The sequence below is a fragment of the Aphis gossypii genome, chromosome 3 (assembly GCF_020184175.1).
Source record: "Aphis gossypii isolate Hap1 chromosome 3, ASM2018417v2, whole genome shotgun sequence".
NCBI lineage: Eukaryota > Metazoa > Arthropoda > Insecta > Hemiptera > Aphididae > Aphis > Aphis gossypii.
Genome location: NC_065532.1, coordinates 4,095,228 through 4,117,182, shown reverse-complemented (window position 1 = coordinate 4,117,182; position 21,955 = coordinate 4,095,228). Strand labels below are relative to the sequence as shown.

At 24.6% G+C, this 21,955-nt stretch overlaps 2 protein-coding genes across 8 annotated transcripts; one reads left to right on the top strand and one right to left on the bottom strand.

Annotated features, from left to right (window-relative positions):
- Positions 1–223: 223 nt before the first annotated feature.
- LOC114121167 (sodium/potassium-transporting ATPase subunit alpha) lies at positions 224–16,848 on the bottom strand. 7 transcript variants are annotated; one of them, XM_027983382.2, is made up of 18 exons: positions 16,524–16,846; positions 9,558–9,638; positions 9,341–9,484; positions 8,659–8,862; positions 8,394–8,507; positions 8,124–8,237; positions 5,851–6,103; positions 5,551–5,772; positions 5,114–5,471; positions 4,921–5,053; positions 4,243–4,832; positions 4,036–4,178; positions 3,704–3,960; positions 1,622–1,710; positions 1,289–1,463; positions 1,092–1,222; positions 934–1,035; positions 224–866 (listed from the first exon to the last, which is right to left on the bottom strand). In XM_027983382.2, exons 1-18 carry the CDS (start codon positions 16,554–16,556, stop codon positions 746–748), a joined length of 3,264 nt encoding a protein of 1,087 aa, XP_027839183.1. In that variant the 5' UTR covers positions 16,557–16,846; the 3' UTR covers positions 224–745. The 7 variants fall into 7 exon arrangements, with proteins under 7 accessions (XP_027839183.1, XP_027839182.1, XP_027839185.1 ...); XM_027983381.2 differs by lacking the exon at positions 1,622–1,710 and adding an exon at positions 1,967–2,061 and having other exon boundaries at positions 16,524–16,845; XM_027983384.2 differs by lacking the exons at positions 1,622–1,710; positions 8,394–8,507 and adding an exon at positions 1,967–2,061 and having other exon boundaries at positions 16,524–16,845.
- A 321-nt stretch (positions 16,849–17,169) lies between these two features.
- Positions 17,170–21,715, top strand: LOC114121184 (protein arginine N-methyltransferase 1). Its single transcript, XM_027983409.2, has 6 exons — positions 17,170–17,381; positions 18,230–18,484; positions 18,561–18,731; positions 18,802–18,934; positions 20,296–20,465; positions 20,528–21,715. The coding sequence occupies exons 1-6, from the start codon at positions 17,346–17,348 to the stop codon at positions 20,909–20,911; spliced, it is 1,149 nt and encodes a 382-aa protein (XP_027839210.1). The 5' UTR covers positions 17,170–17,345; the 3' UTR covers positions 20,912–21,715.
- Positions 21,716–21,955: the final 240 nt, after the last annotated feature.

Below are 21,955 nucleotides of genomic sequence, written 5' to 3'. Positions count from 1 at the left end.
GCTTGAGATTCATTTTGATGAGATTTTCAAAGAGTAATAAACTTATTATTTATTATTAAATTATTCTAACAATTAAATGTAAATTTATATATTATTATTTATATATAAGTATACTAAAACATAATGAAAACTAAAGATTAAAATAGTTCATTATTCAAACTTTTTTTAAAGCTTTTAATTTTAATTCAATTTAGTATTTATATAGCTGTATGTATAAAAAAAAATTGATGCATTCAATAACAAAAAATAATTAATTATTTTTATGATATTTTGATGTTTAATTAAATATAATACTTTTGTTACTAATAATTACCCTATATAATACGTTTTATTTATGTGAAAGGTAAATATTATGAAGTGTATAGTGTATAGTGTGATATTTCTGCATCTAGGTTAGCTATATTATATTACACTATTGAGTACATTATAACTTGACAAAAATAACAGAAATAATAGAAAAAAAGTAAGCCAATATCATTCAAATTTTGTAATAAAAATTGAAAAGGCTCAGTATACATCCATAAAAGAAACATATTGCAATTACAGCTCTGTCTGTTGATTTTTAATATTAATTAATTTTTATCATTAATAGTTTTAGTGCAAGCTATGATTAAGAATTGAAACTTAAACAAGATCAATAAATGTTCCTTATAAGAATATTTTTATAATAAGTGATCATGAAATTCAATTAACTATCATTTAATAATTAAATAATATTAATATTAATTAAATTAACTCAAATAATCTAATAATATGTTTCTTTCTCCAACCATCCACCAGGATTTCGTCTTATATAAAATTTTCTTACTTCATCGTAAATGAATAAAGCTAGCATGAATGGTATTGGAGGAATCCACCAAGTCCATCTAAAAATATATAAATATACATTTAAAACTTAAAATTGTTATGACAAAAAAATAATAAATATCTTACTTTAATGGATACATGCGTAATGCTTCATCCATTCCAGGTAAGTAACATAAGAACAAAGCTAATACTGTTTCAAATATTAAACTGAAGTTCAGAGCCATATTTCTAAAAATGTTTCAATGTATTAGTAAACAAAACTTAATTACTACTTTTTAACTAACCTCATTCCTTGATGTGTGATTGAGTTTCTTCTTGTCTTACATATGATAAGATTTGCCCATTGTACTACTACAATAGCTATAAAAAAACCAGTGTGGCATGTATACTCTAAGGACTTACGGTCTTGGTAGGTCTAAAAACAAAATTGGCTTAATGAGTTTTATCATATTCAAAACTTGTAAATTTCACTTTAATTTACCCATTCTTGATTATAAGAATCTGGTAAATCATTAACTGCTCTAGAGTCCCATTCACGGCGTATTCCAATTAATTTATATGGCATAAATCCATTTTCAGCCATGATTACAAAATAAGTGAAAAAACCAGCAAATGCCTCAATAACACCCAATTGACCAAATGCCAAAGATATTAATCTTAAAAAAAAAAAAAAAACATAATTAATAATTATAAAATGTTTAAATAAACAATTTATTAAAATTATTTTGCTATTATTATTATATGCCAAAAACTACTTGCCAAGCAATTCACTAATGAAGAGATTCTAAGGAAACAAAAAGTATTAAGAGTTTACCTGACATTAAATAGAGGGTTTTTAATAGTTGGTTTCTTTTTCATCAGGTTTGATTCGCCAGGTTCAAATGCCAGTGATATGCCAGGCATCTAGCAGTCCCAAAATAACAAACAAATCATCCACAAACATTTTTTTTTTTTTTTTAGGTTTTTAGTTATTTTGTTACATTGAAAGCTTAAAAATTAAATAGATAAGTAAAGAATATAGATTAGCATGGTCAAAATGTTTTAAAAAAAACTTAATGCAGAAGTACGTGTTAATTATTAATCAGAATATCAAAGCAAGTAACTAATTTAGGACAAAAAGCAAAGCAATAAAACAATGAATACTACGTAATATAGTCACCTGTTATTCACAAGTTTATCTCTAATTAGATTTCTAGGAGGGCGCTTCATTATATCTGATTCTGGATGCTCATAACCCAATGAAATGGCTGGAACCTAAATACAATAAGCCCATTCTAATGCAATTCAAAAACTACTTCTTCTAATTTCTATATTTTTTGCTGTAGATATTCACTAAGTACACTGACAAATATTTATTTTAAGCACTAACTAATAGTGTATCAAGCATTTTGGTCAAATTTAAAAAATATGATTATTAATTTATTCATCAACTACTGAAATCTAGATTCTAAAAATATAATATAACAATTAATATTAGTGGCAGATTTAACACATAAGCAACTTAGAAAATTCCAACTGAGTTCAGTCAAAACAGGCTTATTATATTCATAATAATTGTTTAAAGTTAGATACATTATTAATTTCTTTAATTAAGAATATGAATATGCCCCAAATATAGTCTTTAAAATGATTTTCTTTCCTTATAATAAACCTAACATGTGTACTGAATTTAACTGGTACCATGTCTTGTAATCAAAAGTTGAGTCTCAATTGTTTCATATCATATTAACCAAAATGAAATATTTTTCAAATGTAGAAAATTATCTAAGGTTGTGCATATTATGATTTATTTATTTATCATCGTAATTAAATCATTTAATTAAAAATCTTGAAGTTATTTATTTTTTTTAGATTAATTTACTCTTTTTAATTATTTGTAAAAGTTGTTTGAAACTAAACAAAGTATAAATAAATCCAGTAAAATACAAGATCATTGTTAGTTTTTAGTTTATGTTGTTTAATGATTGTATAAATATCTATTATGTATGCATACTTATTATATATCATATTTTTCATACATAGATAGAGTGATAATCAAAATCAAAGAATTTAAGTCATATTATTTACAAAAAAAAAAAAAAAAAATATAGAGTACATAAAAATGAAATAAAATTCTATACAATTAACTGTTAATGGATTACTAAATATCAATCAAAATCTAAGAATAATAGTAGTATCTATATTCAAATATGTTAGTTCAATTAAAAAGTATTATTAGAATGGAATAAAATAAAATAATATTATCATACTTGATATAGGCAGTTGTTGTTTTACATAAAGTTTATGGTAATATCAAGTTTCTTGATAATATTTATAGTACCTACATGATTTTATAAGAAATAATTTTGATGATACTTAATCTTAAAGTAAACAACTTTTAAACACATGATCCAGATTTAAATTAATTACACAACCACGACATTTTTTTTAGAATCTTAGATCCACCACTGATTATTACTATTAAAAATGTTTAATTTACTAATTTGAACACTACCATATTCAACACATAATCATATATTATAACATCATAAATTACATTTAAAACTAATAATTATAAGACAATAAATGTCACATTAAATAACAATGTTAATTAATCTAAGTTGAGTTTATTAATATTTGTAGCTAATTATTATTGAATTGTTCTTAAATGAAAGTATTATATTTATTTGTTAACCTAATGGAGATAGTGAATTAAAAAGGAAATTATAAAACTGATTAGATATAAATTATGTCAGTTTCTAGAATAATAAAAAGTCAATGGTTTACCTCATATGTTTAGCCTAATTATAATCAAAACTGTAGTGAACAAACGTCAAACCAAATAATTATCAACATTCTGCCAAAGAAAATATCTGTCAACGTAACAATATTAAAAACAATATATATTTATGCTTACCATATCAGTACCAAGATCAATGCATAATATAGCAATAGCACCAATAGGCAATGGTATGCTTAGCATGATAAAAGCAATGAACGGCAATAATTGTGGGACGTTAGATGAAAGAGTGTAAGTAATAGATTTTTTTAAATTATCAAATACTAAACGTCCTTCTTCTATGCCAGTAACAATACTAGCAAAATTATCATCTAAAAGAATCATGTCAGCTGCTTCTTTTGAAACATCTGATCCAGAAATTCCCATTGCAACACCTGAATAATGTATACATAATTAATTAAAAATGTGAAGAAGGTAAAAATGTTTTATTTTATAATTTGTGCAATAACCAATATCTCCTTTTTTAAGTGCGGGTGAATCATTAACACCATCTCCAGTTACAGCAACAACTCCACCAATTCTTTGACAACCTTCAACAATAGTTAATTTTTGTTGAGGCGAAGTTCTTGCAAATACTATTTCTTTATGATATCTAAAATATTAGTGTTTAAATTAATTGACATAATTTTGAGGGTAATATTAAAACTGTTATTTACCTTAATATTTCATCCAAAACCTCTGGAGGCAAATCTAATAACTCAGAACCATGTACTACAGCTGCAGAAGCATCTTTTGGATTTACTTCAGATATAGGAATATTTAATCTCTGAGAGATATCTTCAACTGTTTCATTTCCTTCAGATATAATTCCAACAGATTTTGCAATAGCTTTAGCAGTAATAGGATGATCTCCAGTAACCATAATAACTTTTATACCAGCTGAACGGCATTTAGCCACAGCATCTGGAACTGCTGCTCTTGGTGGATCTATCATAGACATTAAACCAACAAATCGCATACCACTTAATGGAAAATTAGGTTCATCGACATCAAACAGGAAATTTTTAGGAAAACGATCAAGTGGTAATAACATGTCACAAAAACCTAGAACACGCTCGCCAAGACCACCTAATTCTAAGTAGGCGTTATTAAATGCTTCACGCATTTCTTCGTCAAGAACTTTTTCTTTCCCTCCAATAAATATGGTAGAGCAACGATCAAGGACACGTTCAGGAGCTCCTTTCATAACTAATAAATATCGTGAATGTCGAGAATCTGAAGGATCTTCAGTCTCGTGGATTGAAACCTAAATACAAAATTATCATATTAATAATGTATTATACATTTAAGTGTAATCTAAGTGTAATAGATAACAACTAATGATTATCAATCACCTGATATTTATTTGTCGAATTAAAAGGTATCTCACAAACTTTACGGTTACGTCTTCTGATAGACATTACATCACCAAGCGCAAGTGTCATACACTTTAATAAAGCAGATTCTGAAGCATCCCCGTTTACTTCTCTAAAAAAACATTTAAATGAGTTTTTAAAACAAAAACTATTTAATATAATATCAACAAACTTTTTTAGAATGGGTACACCATCTTGTCCTGCCTTAAATTCAGCTCGATTACAAAGTGTTGCAATTCTTGCCAAAGCTCTAAATCCTGGACTGGATCTATCATATTGTACCCCAGATTGATCCTCAGTAGTGTCTGCTTCAATAATTTGATTATCAAACCACATGTGAGCAACGGTCATACGATTTTGAGTTAAAGTGCCAGTCTTATCAGAACAAATTATTGAAGTTGATCCTAGTGTTTCTACTGCTTCCAGATTCTTTACAAGACAGTTTTTAGATGCCATACGCTTGGCAGTTAATGTTAAACAAACAGTTACAGTAGCTAATAAACCTTCTGGAACAGCTGCAACCAAAAAACCTAAAACACAAAACATTATTAATTTATAATTTAATAATTATAATTATAAATATATAATAACAAAAGACTAATGACCAACCTATCATGAAAATAATGGCATCCAACCAATAACAACCCATCATCAATGCAATAATGAATAGTAATAATCCAATAATTATAGCAGTAATGTTAACTAAGTTCACAAAACGAATTATTTCTCTTGCAATTGGTGTTGGTCGACTATCTAAACTTGAAGCTAACCCAGCAATTCTTCCCATGACAGTATTATCTCCACAAGCAATAACTACACCCTTAGCAGTTCCTAAATTAAAATAATTCATACTTTAGTTAAATAATAATTATTATTAATGTCATTAAAATATTATAATATCAATAAAACCTTCAACAGCATGAGTGGAAGAAAATGCAAAATTTTTAGTTTCCAAAGGATCGTCATGGGTAAATTCTGGAGTACGGCTTTGTGGTTCAGATTCACCAGTCAGTGATGAATTATCTACTTTAAATGAGTGACTCTCAATAATTCTTAAATCAGCTGGAATACGGTCTCCAAACTTAAGCTCAACAATGTCACCAAGAGTAAGATCTTCAGCTCGTAATGTCAATGATTCACCTTGGCGTATAACCACAGCAAACTATTTAAATAAGTTAGTATTAAAATATAATAATTAAACAATATCATATTAACATTCTAAGACCTTAAAGATACTATTTGATTAAATTATATTAAATAAGATGATAAAACTCAAAATAAATTTTAACTTTAGTAATAGCAAGTTTATGTTTGGTTACAAAAATTTTCCATAAATTAAAACTAGAATGATAAGTAAGTAGTTTTAAATCCATTCAAGACTCCAAGTTATAAATGTAATATCATACATCCATACATCATAATTATAAACTTTCATTACTTTAATAAATCAATTCATTTAATACTCATAAATTAAACCAGATTAAACATTTGAAAAACTTCAGTGTATAATCATTAAATAAATTAAGTATAATTAAATCATCATATGATTTTAAGTAATGTAAATACTTAATATTTAATGCCCATTTCAATAAAAGTTAAAACATTTAAATTGAAAGATGACCTATTTTTCTAAATAAATAAGAATATATATTGTTCTATTTAAAACTTTATTACAAGGTTTTTTTATTTTAAAAAAGTAATATATGATTTTGAGTTGTATCATTTTTTTAAATTAGTAAAACAGTATAACATTGAATAAACTATAAACTTTAATAATATTCCAAAAGAAAGAAATATAAGATTTTGAAAAACACTGCAACTGTTTAACACAATTAAGATAAGCTAGTAGATTTTTAGCTACTTAGATTAAACTACTATAATAGATAGTTTTAAAAATTAAATATACAAGCAATATTGCAAAAATAAAAGTAGCTAACTAAATAGCACTTACATTATTATTAATATAAATTTAATTATATACACATAATATATAGTTATTTGCTACAAAATAATTTTAACATAATACTTCTGATTACGCGATTTAACTACAATAGAAAACTTTAAATAGATTAAGCTTTTCCAAATTTAATTCATAAAATGGATAATACTATAAACTTACGTTTATCATAGTTTTAAATAAAAAATAAAAAAAAAAATAAACTATTTAAACTATCACAAACCTATGTGTTCTACTTTACACAGAAAATATTTATAACTAAATATACATAACTGTTTAAAATGACCACCAATATTTGTTGTTTTTATCTTACCATTAAATATTTGAGTATAGCATAACTAATTTGTTTAGTTTAAATATTAAAAATGATATTCATTTACTTATTATAAAATTTTAAGATAAGAATTATATACATATATATATATATATATTCTTGTCAATTTTTTTTTAAATTTAATTTTAAAAATAAATTTGAACATTTCCAAATTTTATAATATTTTAAACAATAATAATTCTATGATATATAAAAATGTTTTGTTTGACTTACATACACATACAATATATTTGTGTTACAGTCTATATGCCAATGAAGTTAACTCCAAAAGGTTGGGGTTTATACCCATTCAATTAAAAAAAAATAAGCCAATATTTTAGTTGTTAATTACAAATTTATTTTTAGAATTTAAATGTGTCATTAACATATAATAAAAAAAACCAAGAGGAATCATAATCTAATACAATAACCCTAACATTTATCCTGTCTAAAGATATAACCATACATTCTACCACTTAATTATATTTGTTATTACTGTTAAGTTTTAGTTCTCAATTTGTAAAACATATTCACTCTGTACCTGTATCTATACTGTTATAGCATCAATAAAATAAATAAAATTTAATAAAAATAAAAGATAATCAAAAATATAAAGATATTAATTTGGAAATTTAAAATTAATTTCAATTTTATGCAATCAATTTGCAAAATATTGGAATATTATTTTAGATTTGGATTAAATCAGCATATTATCAAACTTAAATTTAAAACATTTTAATTTTTAAATATGTATATGAAATATTATAACTCAAATACATCTATTATAAAAATAAAATAAAAGCAACAAAAAATATACATTTAATATGTTATGTGAGTGTATGATAAAGACAACAAATATTTGTATTATGTTTGGTATTCTTAATAAAGCAACTTAAACAATAGATGACAGACCTGTGAAGTTGTTTCATAAAATGATCGGATGATTGCACCTTGATTATACTGCCGACAATAAGATAAAAAGCCAGTGACTACTATAACACCTATTAAACTTGAACCTAAGTAAATCTGCGATAAAATAAAAGTTAGCATATAAAGCAAGCATAAGTAACTACCTCTCACCTGAACATAAACCCACAATCATGCTGCTACAAAAAACTGTACATTAAAATAAAAAAGCTCAACCACACCAAAACATTTATTTCAGCTAAATCTCTGCCTTACCTGAGGAACTAAATTTCTAAATGAATCCACAATTGCAGAAGATTTAGCTTGTTGATAATAGGAGAAGATTCCTGTGATGATGACAACAGCAACTAATACTACTCCCAAGTAAAACTGGATCGTAGAATATAAGGTTAGTTTTAGTAACATTGTATAAATATTTAAAACCAACTTTAATTAGTTTAGGATTTACATGGTTGCAGGTATTTATAAACAGGTTTGTAAAAAGTAAAATCTTAATTAAAAGAAAAATATAAAAACTTACATAATCGTCATTTGGATCTTCTGTAGTACTAGTTTCTGCAGTATGAGCTAGGAAACACAGAAGTGCTCCACACCATAATAATACCGAAAACCCACCAAAAATTTGTTTTGCAAATTTTATCCATTCAGGAGTGGTAATTGGAGGAGTCAGAGTATTAGGTCCATCTCTTTCTAAATTTTCTCGAGCTTTCGCATGAGTTAACCCCTAATATAAAATTGTAAATTAGCGATATAATGATAAAAAAAAAAAAAACTGAAGCAAGGTTTTATTGCCTGCCACCTGGTTATTCTATTCTAACATTATAATTAAATATATGAAGTTTTCTATACCAGAAAATTTTATGTTGTAAATATTGTTTATTATTATCAATAAAAATGTTTACATTTATAAAATTTGTAGATAAAACATATTTTGGAAGATATGACATTGATTTTTTTAAATATTATCTCAAAATAATTTAATATTCAAATAAATCTACAAAAATGTATTTTTTTTTTTTTTAGTTGAATGCAAATAATAAATTAAAAAACTAATATATCAAACCCTCAAAAATATTAATTTTTATTATTTTGGAAATAGGCGAATTTACATTAAGACTATAGAATTTTTTTTAGTAAATATCATAAAAACATCTATAATTTTAACAATTTAGATTGTAAATACTAAATTAATGTATATTTACAGTTCCAGGGTGTGTTCCGAATCTTTGGTACAGTTCATCTAATGGTACTTTATGATAATCCAAGTATGGATCTTGTTTCAACTCATCTAAGTTTTCAGCATGACTATACTTGGTACTAATCGAAGATGGTGCTTTTCTTCTTGTCTAAAATTTTAATACAATTTTAAAAATATGTCTACACTTAAATATTCATTTATAAGAAAAATTTGTTGTATACTTTTGGTTTTCCATCTACTGTTTTATTATCATCAAACTGAGATGGAACTGTAGCAACGCGATATGAGTCTGTCCTTCCATGCTAAAATTTAAAATGATTATTTAATCTTGTTATAAATAAATTACAAAAACAAATGTATAGTCATGTAATTGTAATAATTATTATTAAATATTTTATTTTATTACAACACGAGATAGTATATAAATACATACAAAATATTACACATAACATGTACAAAATAATAAGACTAAAAGAGTTGATGGATCCTTATTTGCTAAGCTCATCATTCTATGTAATAGTTGATATTTTGAAGAATTAGTGGTAAATATAAGTAAAAAGAACAAATACATGTAATAGGCATGAAAGGTTGGAATTTTTTAGTTAATTTGTTTCAACGGCTCATATTCAAAAATCAACCTGACAAAAGCAGAATATACAGTTTTTAATACTTTACAACACATTTCATCTAAAAGATAATTTAACTCACAATCAAATAAGATATCTAAATATCGTAATTTCATTATCTGCAAATAACAATACATTTTCATTAATCGTATAAAAAAAAATCAATGCGTTAGTATTTAAGAAGTACGATAGAAAGACATCAAATTACATTTTAAAATATAGGTTCGATTGAGATTGTCTTAGAAGCCAACAGTGACTTGTTGAATTAACTTTCAACTCTTCAGGAAAAAAATGGAAGCGGCAGTTAATAATAAAACTATTAATATCATTAATAAATAATGCAAATAACAAGGAAAAAAGATGTTCATTCTGATCTATATATGGGAATTTCTAGGTAATCAATGGTTAAGCCGCAGATTAAAATATCAAAATAACAAAACATATATATCATAAAATATTATTTAACATAAAATAAGGACTTATAGCAATATTTCAAAAATTACAAATTCATTCCAACGGACCCTTAAATTTAAGGTCCAACCACATCCTCCTCTTTGTGGGCTCTGAATTGCAATGATCATGTAATTATCCTATATGATTAATATAAGGATTTTATGGTAAGATTGGAAATAGTTAGAAATCTTATACTTTTGAGTTCTTTTCGAAATTTAAATGTAACTAGTTTTATCTTAAACACTTATATTTTCATCAAGACTACTCTGTCAATTAAGTCAATAATATAAATGGCCTGCACATGTTTATGATAGTATAGTATACATAATTTAAAGAACATTATATAATATCAAATATCAAAAGATAATAAGTAATCTTAAACAAATCATTAAAAAATCATTCCATGTTTACTTTTGAATATAAATTAAGTGAGAAAAAGGAATATATTTTTATTTGAAAAGTTGCCAAACATATTATAGTCAGTTAAGCATCTATTTTGAATACGTAGGTGACACAAATAACAATGTGCACTGAATATACATTTATCCATTAAGATAATGGGTGGTGTTCCAAACTTTTAAACATATATAGTATACAACTATAAAAATAAGACAAATTGCAATTAAAATAATTCAATACATATAAATTAACTTTTTATCAAGTAAAGAATAAAAACTGGCTTCAGTTAAAGTTTTGTTTAATAGGTAAAAACTATTTAAAAAACTATTCAAATACACTTTAATAATTTATTTTATGATTGTGATAGTGTCAAAATAATTTTGTATACATAAAAAAATATGATTATACTTATAAAGGAAACCAAAAAAATAAAGAAAAAACTGTTAAGGTATATTCAAATATGTTTAAAGATGTTTGATCGTCTTGTAAGGATCAGAATTTTCACAATACTAGTTTTTAAACATATTTCAGGACAATTATTTGTATTCTTTATGGTAATTATTTTACCATTATTACTTGCAATAAAAAGTGTTCCTTAAGAAAAAATAAATTACATCACATTAACATATTGATAATTATCAATAAACTAGAATTTGTAACAAATAAAAACAATGAATGCAAAACATAGAATAGATATAAATTGATAGGTCTACAATTCTATATAATATAGGAAATGACCAATAATAAAAATGTATTTTATTCTGCAAAGTATGTACTACATTTATTTAATTCTGTATAAAAACTTAATTTCTATTGTTGATATATTAAATGCAATAATTTACGTAAGAAATTAAAAAAAATAGGACATTTAAATGACGGTATATCGATTAGTAATCGGCGTATACGACAGAGTGTAATATAAAAATAATCAGGAAAGTTTTCAAAGAAACTACTACATAATGCATTTTTCAAACATTTGAGTAGAATAAAATAAATGTAACATTGGATGTTTTATATGTTAAATTGTAGATCTTAGAACTTAATGGTATGTGTTAATATGTTATTTTAATCATAACAATAAATACAAAATGTAATAATTATAATTCATTAGTAACACAGAAAGAGTTTTGCTAAGGGGATGATAATTTGTGACATTACCATACCAAAATATGTCAAAATGATGCCTAGGCTATATGTCATAAATTGGCTAGTGGGTAAAAATATAATATATCAGTGAGTAAATATTTACTAATGCTTAAATTTATAAACGGCATGCTTAAGATGACAACTGAGTGATATATCAAACAAGAATAGGCAACAAAATATTATGATTTATGAGTCTTGGCAACCACTGGTTTGTTAATGGGAGAGACTTAACTAGGATTCCTTATAAATTTGGTATATCCCATGGGTACATTAAATGTTATACTTTTATACATTTGTAACCTTCATACAAATTAGAATAGTAATACATTCTAATGGCTTATGTAATAGGTACGTAAAACCATAAGCAAAACTAAACATTTTTATTAGACTAGGCTACTTTTCCTGATCAATTCTGACACATACTATAAAATGGTGTACTAGAGAAGGTGAAAAATTCTTGATATCATATTTTTTTTTAAAACTCAATTGTATTTTTAATTGTTATTTAAAAATAAAATTAATAATAAAATATACACTTGTAGAAGTATCTACAATTCAATTATTTAAATTCTGTTTTAAGTTGAAATCCAAACTCTTTTAATTCAACATAGCTTTTACATACTATTATAATTTTATAGCATTATATTATTTTATCTTTAAAAATCATTTAAGGATCTGTTTTTTAAAAAAGTTCAGAAAATAAATAGTCTAGTTCAATAACAATAACTACATTATTATAATAGAGACCATTTAAGTTGGGTGAAGGCGATAATAATAAATAAATAAGACACTAAAATTATTTGTGCATCAATGTTATACAGAATATTCTAAAAATTAATATAATATTCAACATTTCAGATAAATAATAATGATTATTGTTGATATTTTAAATTTTTTTACATATTTTCAATTTTTTTTTTTCATATTATCATGTCCATTAATTATATTAGATATACTGTACATACTAATACAGGACATGATATATAGTTCCACCTATGTACAGAGCACAGAAAGCTTTTTGAAAATTCAGGGAGTACTACAGCCTCTTTAGTCTCCCTGATTATGTTACTGTAATGCATAAAAATATCACTTAGTTTATTAAATATAATATTACAGGGGTGGCCAAACTGCAGCTCATATCTTATCGTTAGTTACAAAAGATTTTTTTTTAATATAAATTTATGTGTTTGAACAAGTATAATATTTTTTCAAGTTATAAATTATAAAAAAAATGTATAAAAAAAAATAGTGGTTTTAATATATTTAAATATATATATATATATATTTATTTTTAATAACCAATTAATATCTTATTTTGTTATGTGTTCATTTTTTTTATAAGTTTTTTAAAGTCAGGATTATACATTGTTGATCAATTTATTTATCATTTAACAATTCTGTTAAATAATTATTCATTAAAACTTAGTTACATTTCTTATAAAAATGATAATAATTACACTACTATTATGGTGACACACTCACAACATCAAAAAGCACTATGAAGACGTATCTATGTATATTAATGGAGATAAAATTAAGAAAAAATGTAATTTGGCATTATTGTATGTTTTATTGTTTGACATTCTATACATTTAATTACATTTGATATTTTATGTTATTTGCGATAATTATGCATAAATATGTATAATATATATAATATATTTTTTTTTTAATTTCGGCTCTTGATCTCTTCCATATTTATTTTAATATATTGGGCGGCTTGAGAAGTTTCTTCTCACTGCCCATCTTTGTAATATATAATTAGTTTTTAGTATGCCAAATTGTTATGGATCCTAGCCAAGAGCTCATTACTATTATCAACTACATTGAGAACACAATATAAGGACAAATTATCAAGCATAAATAAAATGTTTACAATCTAAAACATTGTGTATAGGTACATAAATTGAAAATGGAACACATAGTTAATACAAAAATTTTACTACTTGATATAAAATATTGAAAATATTTGTAAAATTTAATGTGTTAAGATAAGATCTAAGTAATTTTTGTAATAATTTATTTAAAACATTATAAATGAATATTGGTAGGTATAATCTGGAAGTAGTGAAAGGGGAAGGGGACAATTCACCTGAATCTCTAGCAATCAGTGGCATATTTAGCGGGGTGGTCCAGGGTTACTAGATCCCCCCCCTGAGAAAAAAAATCGATACATATCCTAACAGTATAGTAAAGTAATAAGTATAGAAATTGGTATTCTATGTATTCTGACAATGGTTTCCAAGTTACAGTTAAATATAATGTGTGATAAAGCCATAAAGGCAATAGGTAATATAGTTCTCATAGTTTATATAGGTAAATTATTTAATTATGTATAAACTGTGGACCCCCCTCCAGAAAAATGTTGAAAATACGCCACTGCTAGCAATTAAAAATAATTAACACTAAGTAAATATATCATTACATACTTTTAGTTTTTACCTCTTTAAAGAATACAGTGAATTATTAGATAACAATAAAGATCTATATTATTAACAAATTTAATCAAATGCAATAACAAGTAACAATTATTAAATTTAGTAAAAGTGATATGGAACATCACGATCACTTATTCAATTGAAACTAATTCTTGAAATTTATATTACTATACAAAACATACCTAATTCATACTACAATTTATTATTATGTTACTTTATTATATACTATACTATATACTATATTGCTATGACATAAAAATATAAAAATAATGCAATTTACTATAATATGTATTTTACACATAATTAACTAATTTAATAAAGCTGACTTGTACTTTTTCAGTATAAAAATTACTTTAACTGAGGACTGTAAAAAATATTTATTATTTTAGGTACTAGTAAATATATTTATTAAATTTAATAAAGTATTTCAGATTATAATAATGAAAAAAAATTAAATATTTTTAATTTAACACATTGACCGCCACATAGTCGCCGCGTCAGCGGTCATTTGTAATTCTCAAATTGTATAGATTTGTGACTGCCGGCACTCATGGTTCATCATTACTACCATGCCACATGACTGCGGGTTACTATAAATGAATTTGGTTTTATATAATTAACTTTTCTATGGCATTACAATAATGCAATAAAATAAGGACCGTAAGCGGGAATCATTACAATTTTTTTCAAATATTTGGTATATACAAATTTAGAAAACATTGAAAAATATGCTTGGCGTATAACAAATATCAATTGAATAACTTCTGGCGGCCATGTAGCGGTCAATATGTTAAATAACACAATTTATGATTTATATAGGTATATAACACATCAAAATAGTTTCATCATTGCATGGATTCTTCATTCAAGAATAGTCATTACACCTTCTATTATGTTTCTTATACTTGTTGTAAAAAAACTATAAAACCTAAACTACAGGTTCTATAGGTAACAGATAACAGAAAAACCAAAAAAAATGTACCTAATTTCAAATTTTCGGTATGGTATCTTAATATATTATATTCACTATGAAATCTATTTAATCAAAATATTGCAAAAAAACCAATTTATATAAAATAAACATAAAAATCAAAAAATTAATTTACCTACTTTTTTGTTTTAAATATTGCTCTAAGTAATTTTTTTTTTCCAGTTTAACTAAAATAAAAACTAACAAAATAGCTCATTTTAAATATTAAAGAATGTAATTATCTAAATTCCTACACATATAATATACGAATGAGGTGTCTGTATCCTTAATAGTGAATTTTCTAGATTAGCGGTTCTCAACCTTTTTATATTCATGTACCACCTACACAGTTTGAAAATTTGTATGTACCACCTGACCTTTTTTTTTTTTACTTATTATTAATGTATACGTTTATATTATACATATAGAATTTTGTAAAGGGAGATTTTCTTCGCGTACCCTTTACGAGCTTTCTGCGTACCACAGGTTAAGAAATGCTGCTCTAGGATCAATGTTTTTCAGCCTTCGTGTTATGTCACCACACTATTAAAATATGTATACTTTATGACACACAATAAACAAATAAGAATAATGGGTAATATTTAATTTTAATTGGTAGTATAAAATATGCAAAATAAGTCAATAACAGATAACTTCTTTTTAATCATCATAGAAATTATATCAAATAGGTACTTATTAGTTTATGTAAATTAAAGAAAAAATGTTTGAATATTCTGTGTCATTTAATATACTTCATGACACATTTTGTACTTATTTTCTGACATACTGGTTGAGAAACAACGCTCTAGATAAATGCATAGCACTTTATCTAATATTCTATTCATCGAAAGTACATAATACATTAGGTGTAAAAAATGAAACCATTGAAGGCTTAGCTTAAATAATTTGAAGCCACATAATTATAAAAAATAATCAATAATATGACATGACTCTATGGTGCATACACTCAAGGTACTGTATTGTGAACATTACAGTAACTGATATAAAAATTAAATAATTGATCAATACATAATTTAAGTTAAAGACAATAATACGTATATAATTTTGATGTCAGTTAACCCTACCCAAGCGTCCCGCCCAAAAATTCCTTCAGTTGTCAATTTGCGTAAATTAAAGTGTATTATTACTACTCACCAGATCATAATCCTTTGATGCTAATGATGCCATTTTAAAAAATGTTAGTTACAAAATCTCATTCATAACTTTTTTATAAAAATTTTCGAAGAATCAGCGATTCATGATTGAACGTAAAAATTCAAAACAATCATAATAACAATAAACGAACGAAAAAGCAACAAATATTTACATATACTGCAGAGCGGATAAGAGTACACGACCAACTGGCAACTAAGAAGTAAGAACTATAGTTATTATTTAGCAATTTAGCATTTACGAATACACAACATTGTAAACAACTTAAAGGATTACACCCTTTTTTTATAACTACTACTGCCGTCTGCCACTGGCGGATTTTAAACTGTTAACTGATAACATTATATTGGCGTGTAGATAGCAGTGTGTAAGAAAAAAATAAAATCAATATATCTGAGAATATGATGGTCGTAACGTCTCGTACCTAAATTAACACAATTTTATAAAAATAAAAAAACCTGTTAAAATTTAAAAGTCAAAATATTTTTTAAAATAATATAATTTATTTAATTGAAGATTAAAATATATAACCGACGTTAATCAACAAAACATACAATAATTTTAAGGTTAGACAAAAACCAAAAGAATAATGCGGTTATGTAGTCGTTACCAACTTCAATAATGTTAAATGTTTTCCATTTCCACTATTCTTCAATCCTCATTATTCTGTAATGTTTGTAATCCAACCGAATGCGGCTTTTTTGTATTAATTTTTAATACTAAACATTAATTATTATTAAATTTTATTTGATTCTGTATTTTATATTTGATTGTAACTAGTCACTTATTTATAACGTAGATATAATGTCTCAAATTGAAACGCCTGCCGAGATTAATACTGTAAGTTCTTTACACATCCTTAATTTTAAACAAATTATCTTAACTTATGTGTGCATCAACTTGAACACTATGCTTCCATTATGTCAAATTAAAATAAATCTCTTAATTAATTAATTAATCTAATTTATCAGTCAAAAATGATTGAATAAAATGAATGTTAAAAGTATAGGTAAACTGCAATTTTATTAATTATATTTCAATTTAATAAGCCCAAATAAACACATGTGCATTATTACTCATAATTTAAAATTAATATTCACAGTAGGTATATCATCTAAAATAAAAATTCCCTGATTGTTTAAAAAAAAACTGAGTTTATTTACTAATAATGTACCTACTTACACATTTACATTTACTTACGTTATAAATTGTAATGCTTTCTTTAGACAGAATTTTGTTGTATTTACCCAACTATTAGGAAGAAAAATTTTTTAATGTAAATGTTGTATGTGTAATAAGTACCAAAATCTCAATCTATTTGTATTATGAATTAATAGAAATTGCAAATTACCATATCTTTTAATCAAATCACTTAATAAATTTGTCAATCTTGTAACATGACCCTACTAAATGTCATTACTCTTCTTACAACTATAGAAAAAATTATAATAGTTTTCTAGAGATTGCTAATTGTATTAATTGAATAGGTTCATATTCATTTTAAATTACTTATTTAAATAAGAATATTATTTAGAAATTCATCAGTCAATATTTTTGCAGAGCAATCTACTTTTACAAGAAATAACAATTTGTAGATGACAATTTTTTTAATTTTAATATGGTCATCCAAATGCCCTTATAATTAATTTTTCACCATATCACAACCTATTTTTCAAATATTTTAATAGGATACTAAAATCGATCCTATGGAAGTAATAATGGATAATAATGTTGTTGACGATGATGATGTTGCTGAAACATCATCTGCATTAGCTGTACCAAACGGATTAAAAAATAGATCTGTAAATGTAAGTGATATGACTTCAATGGACTACTATTTTGATTCATATGCTCATTTTGGCATACACGAAGAGATGTTAAAGGATGAAGTACGAACTCTCACTTATAGGAATTCTATGTATTACAATAAACATTTACTCAAGGTAATTTTTATTTTATATCAAATATTGCTTTCATAGTTAGTCAAAAGAAAAATCAAAATTATCTATTTGTTTGCAGGGTAAAATTGTATTAGATATTGGATGTGGTACAGGAATTTTATCTATGTTTGCTGCCAAAGCTGGTGCAGCCAAAGTAATAGGTGTAGAGTGTTCCAATATTGTAGAATATGCTAAACAAATTGTAGCAGATAACCATTTAGACCACATTGTAACAATTATCAAAGGAAAAGTAAGAATTAAATATATTATTTAGGTACCTATTTAGACATTATTTATTTAATTCTAATGTATTTGTTTAGGTTGAAGAAATAGATTTACCTGATGGTATTACTAAGGTAGATATTATTATATCAGAATGGATGGGATATTGTTTATTTTATGAATCTATGTTGGATACTGTACTCTATGCAAGAGACAAGTGGTTAAAAGAAGGTAAGTTAAATTATATTATGCTTAAAAAATATGTATTAAATACAATAGATATTTAAAATTAAAATATTATAATGTGGAATCAGATATCATTACAATATTAAGCACTGATATACAAAAAAAAAAAAACAGGCAACTCCAAACACGTATTTGAGAAAAAAAATTGTGGGGCAGTTACGAGTATTTTTATTACATGGATTAATAATATATAATTATATTTTTATTTTAATGATAATATTATACAGTACACACTATAATTATAATGAAAATTGTTAAAAATTTTAAATCATAAAACAAAAGCAGCCTTGTGTAGAATTCTATAAAATGTATTGATTATTTGTTGGTGTACAAAAAAGCAAAATCTGTTAAAATGATGTTCATTGCAGCTATTCCTCAAATCGGGTTTTAATTGTCTTAAAGTTTATAATAAAGTCATTACTACTTAGATAAAATTTAATTAGAAAACTTAGAAGCAAGTTTTGCAAGAAAGAAATAATGAAATTTTGTTTTATAAATCTTTCAATTAATTATTTTTTTTTAATAGTCTAAAAATAGCAACTAAAAAATTATTTCTTATGGAATCTGATAGAATATTATTATAATGGATAGATTGCCTAATTAATTGTAGAATATTTGAACCATTTGATCAACTCATCTTAATATGTTTTCACATATTAAATAAATAACTTGCACTTAGTTATTAACATATTCTCAACACTTAGATATAATATCTACAACTATTTTTTATAGAAATGTATAACAATATTATGGTAGTTTTTCTGTCATATATTGAAATAAAAATATAGTAAACAGATACACAGTTATTAAGAATTTAAATTAAATAAAATACATGTTAAAAATTAATATTATTTAATTCTTCTAAAAACTTACTACTCATAACTAATGAACAATTGTAGTTATTAACCTAATTAAGTCTGTCATCTGACAAAATTCTGATAGCATTCATGCTATTTTCTAAGATTTATGATTACAATATATGATTAGTGATAACTTGATTACTAATGGTAATTGTATAAATACTTAAAATAAACTGTAGTTGTACAATTATATATAAAGTTTGTTCTTAGTTTTTTTTATATTATAAAATGTATACCTACTTTAAAAATGTTAGTAATGGGAGGGGGTTGAACACCTAATTCTGTTTTCAGGCTTTGATCAATTCTATGCTATATTAATGTTTTTCTAGTTTTCTACTGTTATTTTATTCACTATAAATAGTAAACAGTTATATTAAATGTTCTAATATTTTAACTTTCTTGAAAAATTTGATGTAAACGAAATGTAGTTATCATACTTATTTAGAAATGTGTATATTATTTACCTAATATTTTGTATTATTTTAGATGGAATGTTGTTTCCTGATCGTGCTAATTTGTTCATCACTGGTATTGAGGATAGACAATATAAAGATGACAAAATTAACTGGTGGGAAAATGTATATGGATTTAATATGAGTGCCATACGTAATGTTGCTATAAGTGAGCCATTAGTTGATTGCGTAGAACCTAAGCAGGTAAAATTAATATATTTTCAATTAAAGTGTCATATTAATTAAATGTTGCAATTTGTCATTAGGTTGTTACAAATTCAAGTTTATTAAAAGAAGTAGATTTGTATACTGTAAAAAAAGAAGACTTAACATTTACTGCCCCATTTAATCTTCAAGTCCGTCGTCAAGATTATGTGCATGCATTGGTTACTTATTTTACAGTTGAGTTCACCAAATGTCATAAACGTATTGGCTTTTCAACTGCTCCAGAATCACCATACACCCATTGGAAACAAACTGTATTCTACCTGGATAACTATTTAACTGTGAAAAGAAATGATGAGGTGTACGGCACTTTTTCTATGTCTCCTAATGAACGCAATACCCGAGATATGGACTTTGTTATTGACATCGAATTTAAAAATGATGTGAACGATGTGACCGAATCTAATAAATACCGTATGCGTTAATAGCAATAAGATATCTTATTTTTTATTACAATAACTTTTTTTTATATATAAATTACTTTTAACATTTAAGATAAAAATATTTAAAATGTCGATTATGTTTAATTGAAGAACAAAAATAGCATTCATTGAGAAGTAATTTTAATTATGATATTCTCTTTCTGATATATTATATTTTTTTATTCATTCTTCCTTGATTTTCCAACATCAATTATATTTATAGTTGATATTAATTAGATGTTCACTTACAGTAATTAAGTGATATCTTGTAATTTGTATATTATTAAAATAATTACTTAGAAAAGAATTTTAATACTCATTGTATATAGGTAACTTACGAACTTAATAATAGTGATTTTATTTGGATTCATCTATGTTTGTTGTTCCTAATTTTAATATTTTAGTCTGGCTTTATATATATAAAAAAATACGGTATTAAACGTAATGTATTTTTTTTTTTCTATAATTATTTATATTTTCTTTTCTTTTCATAATTTACTAAAAAATATAATTAAATATTACCATTTATCTAAGTTAGGTTACTCAATTTTATAATTCATTAAATTAAATTTATTATTTTACTATAAGTAATTAATTGATTTAATAATCATTTTACTGGTTATCCAGGACAATACCACAAATGGTATTACACATCGGTTTGAGCATGTTGAATTAGTAGGTTTTGTTCGTATAATTAATAGATCAACTACCACTAAATTTAAAAAAAAAAAATACCTACATTTGAATTATAATATATTTTCTTTTACATAATGATTTACAACGTTAATAAATATATCAAAATACATACTTTCAGTTTTTTATCTATTGCATGTGTAATTCTGAAAGTTCCTTTAAATATTTTTAGCTGTCCACTAACGATATCTACATTTTCATAATTTGTATAGGTTTACTATTCATTATAATGTTATGATTTATGAAAATATGAAATAGAATTTTGACTATTTACTCTGTGTCTCGAAGCAGACAATAGATAAATCAAAAAGGTGGACACTCGCCTAAATCAAAGTATGCGCGTCATATTAGGTG

Excerpts from the sequence above, each read along its gene's own strand:
- LOC114121167 (XM_027983381.2), bottom strand. The coding sequence starts at position 16,556 with ATGGCATCATTAGCATCAAAGGATTATGATCTG. Across the intron at positions 9,639-16,523 it reads CATCAAAGGATTATGATCTG|CATGGAAGGACAGACTCATA; the intron begins GTGAGTAGTAAT and ends TTTAAATTTTAG. Across the intron at positions 1,036-1,091 it reads ATCACACATCAAGGAATGAG|AAATATGGCTCTGAACTTCA; the intron begins GTTAGTTAAAAA and ends AAACATTTTTAG.
- LOC114121184 (XM_027983409.2), top strand. The coding sequence starts at position 17,346 with ATGTCTCAAATTGAAACGCCTGCCGAGATTAATACT. Across the intron at positions 18,935-20,295 it reads AGACAAGTGGTTAAAAGAAG|ATGGAATGTTGTTTCCTGAT; the intron begins GTAAGTTAAATT and ends GTATTATTTTAG. Across the intron at positions 20,466-20,527 it reads ATTGCGTAGAACCTAAGCAG|GTTGTTACAAATTCAAGTTT; the intron begins GTAAAATTAATA and ends ATTTGTCATTAG.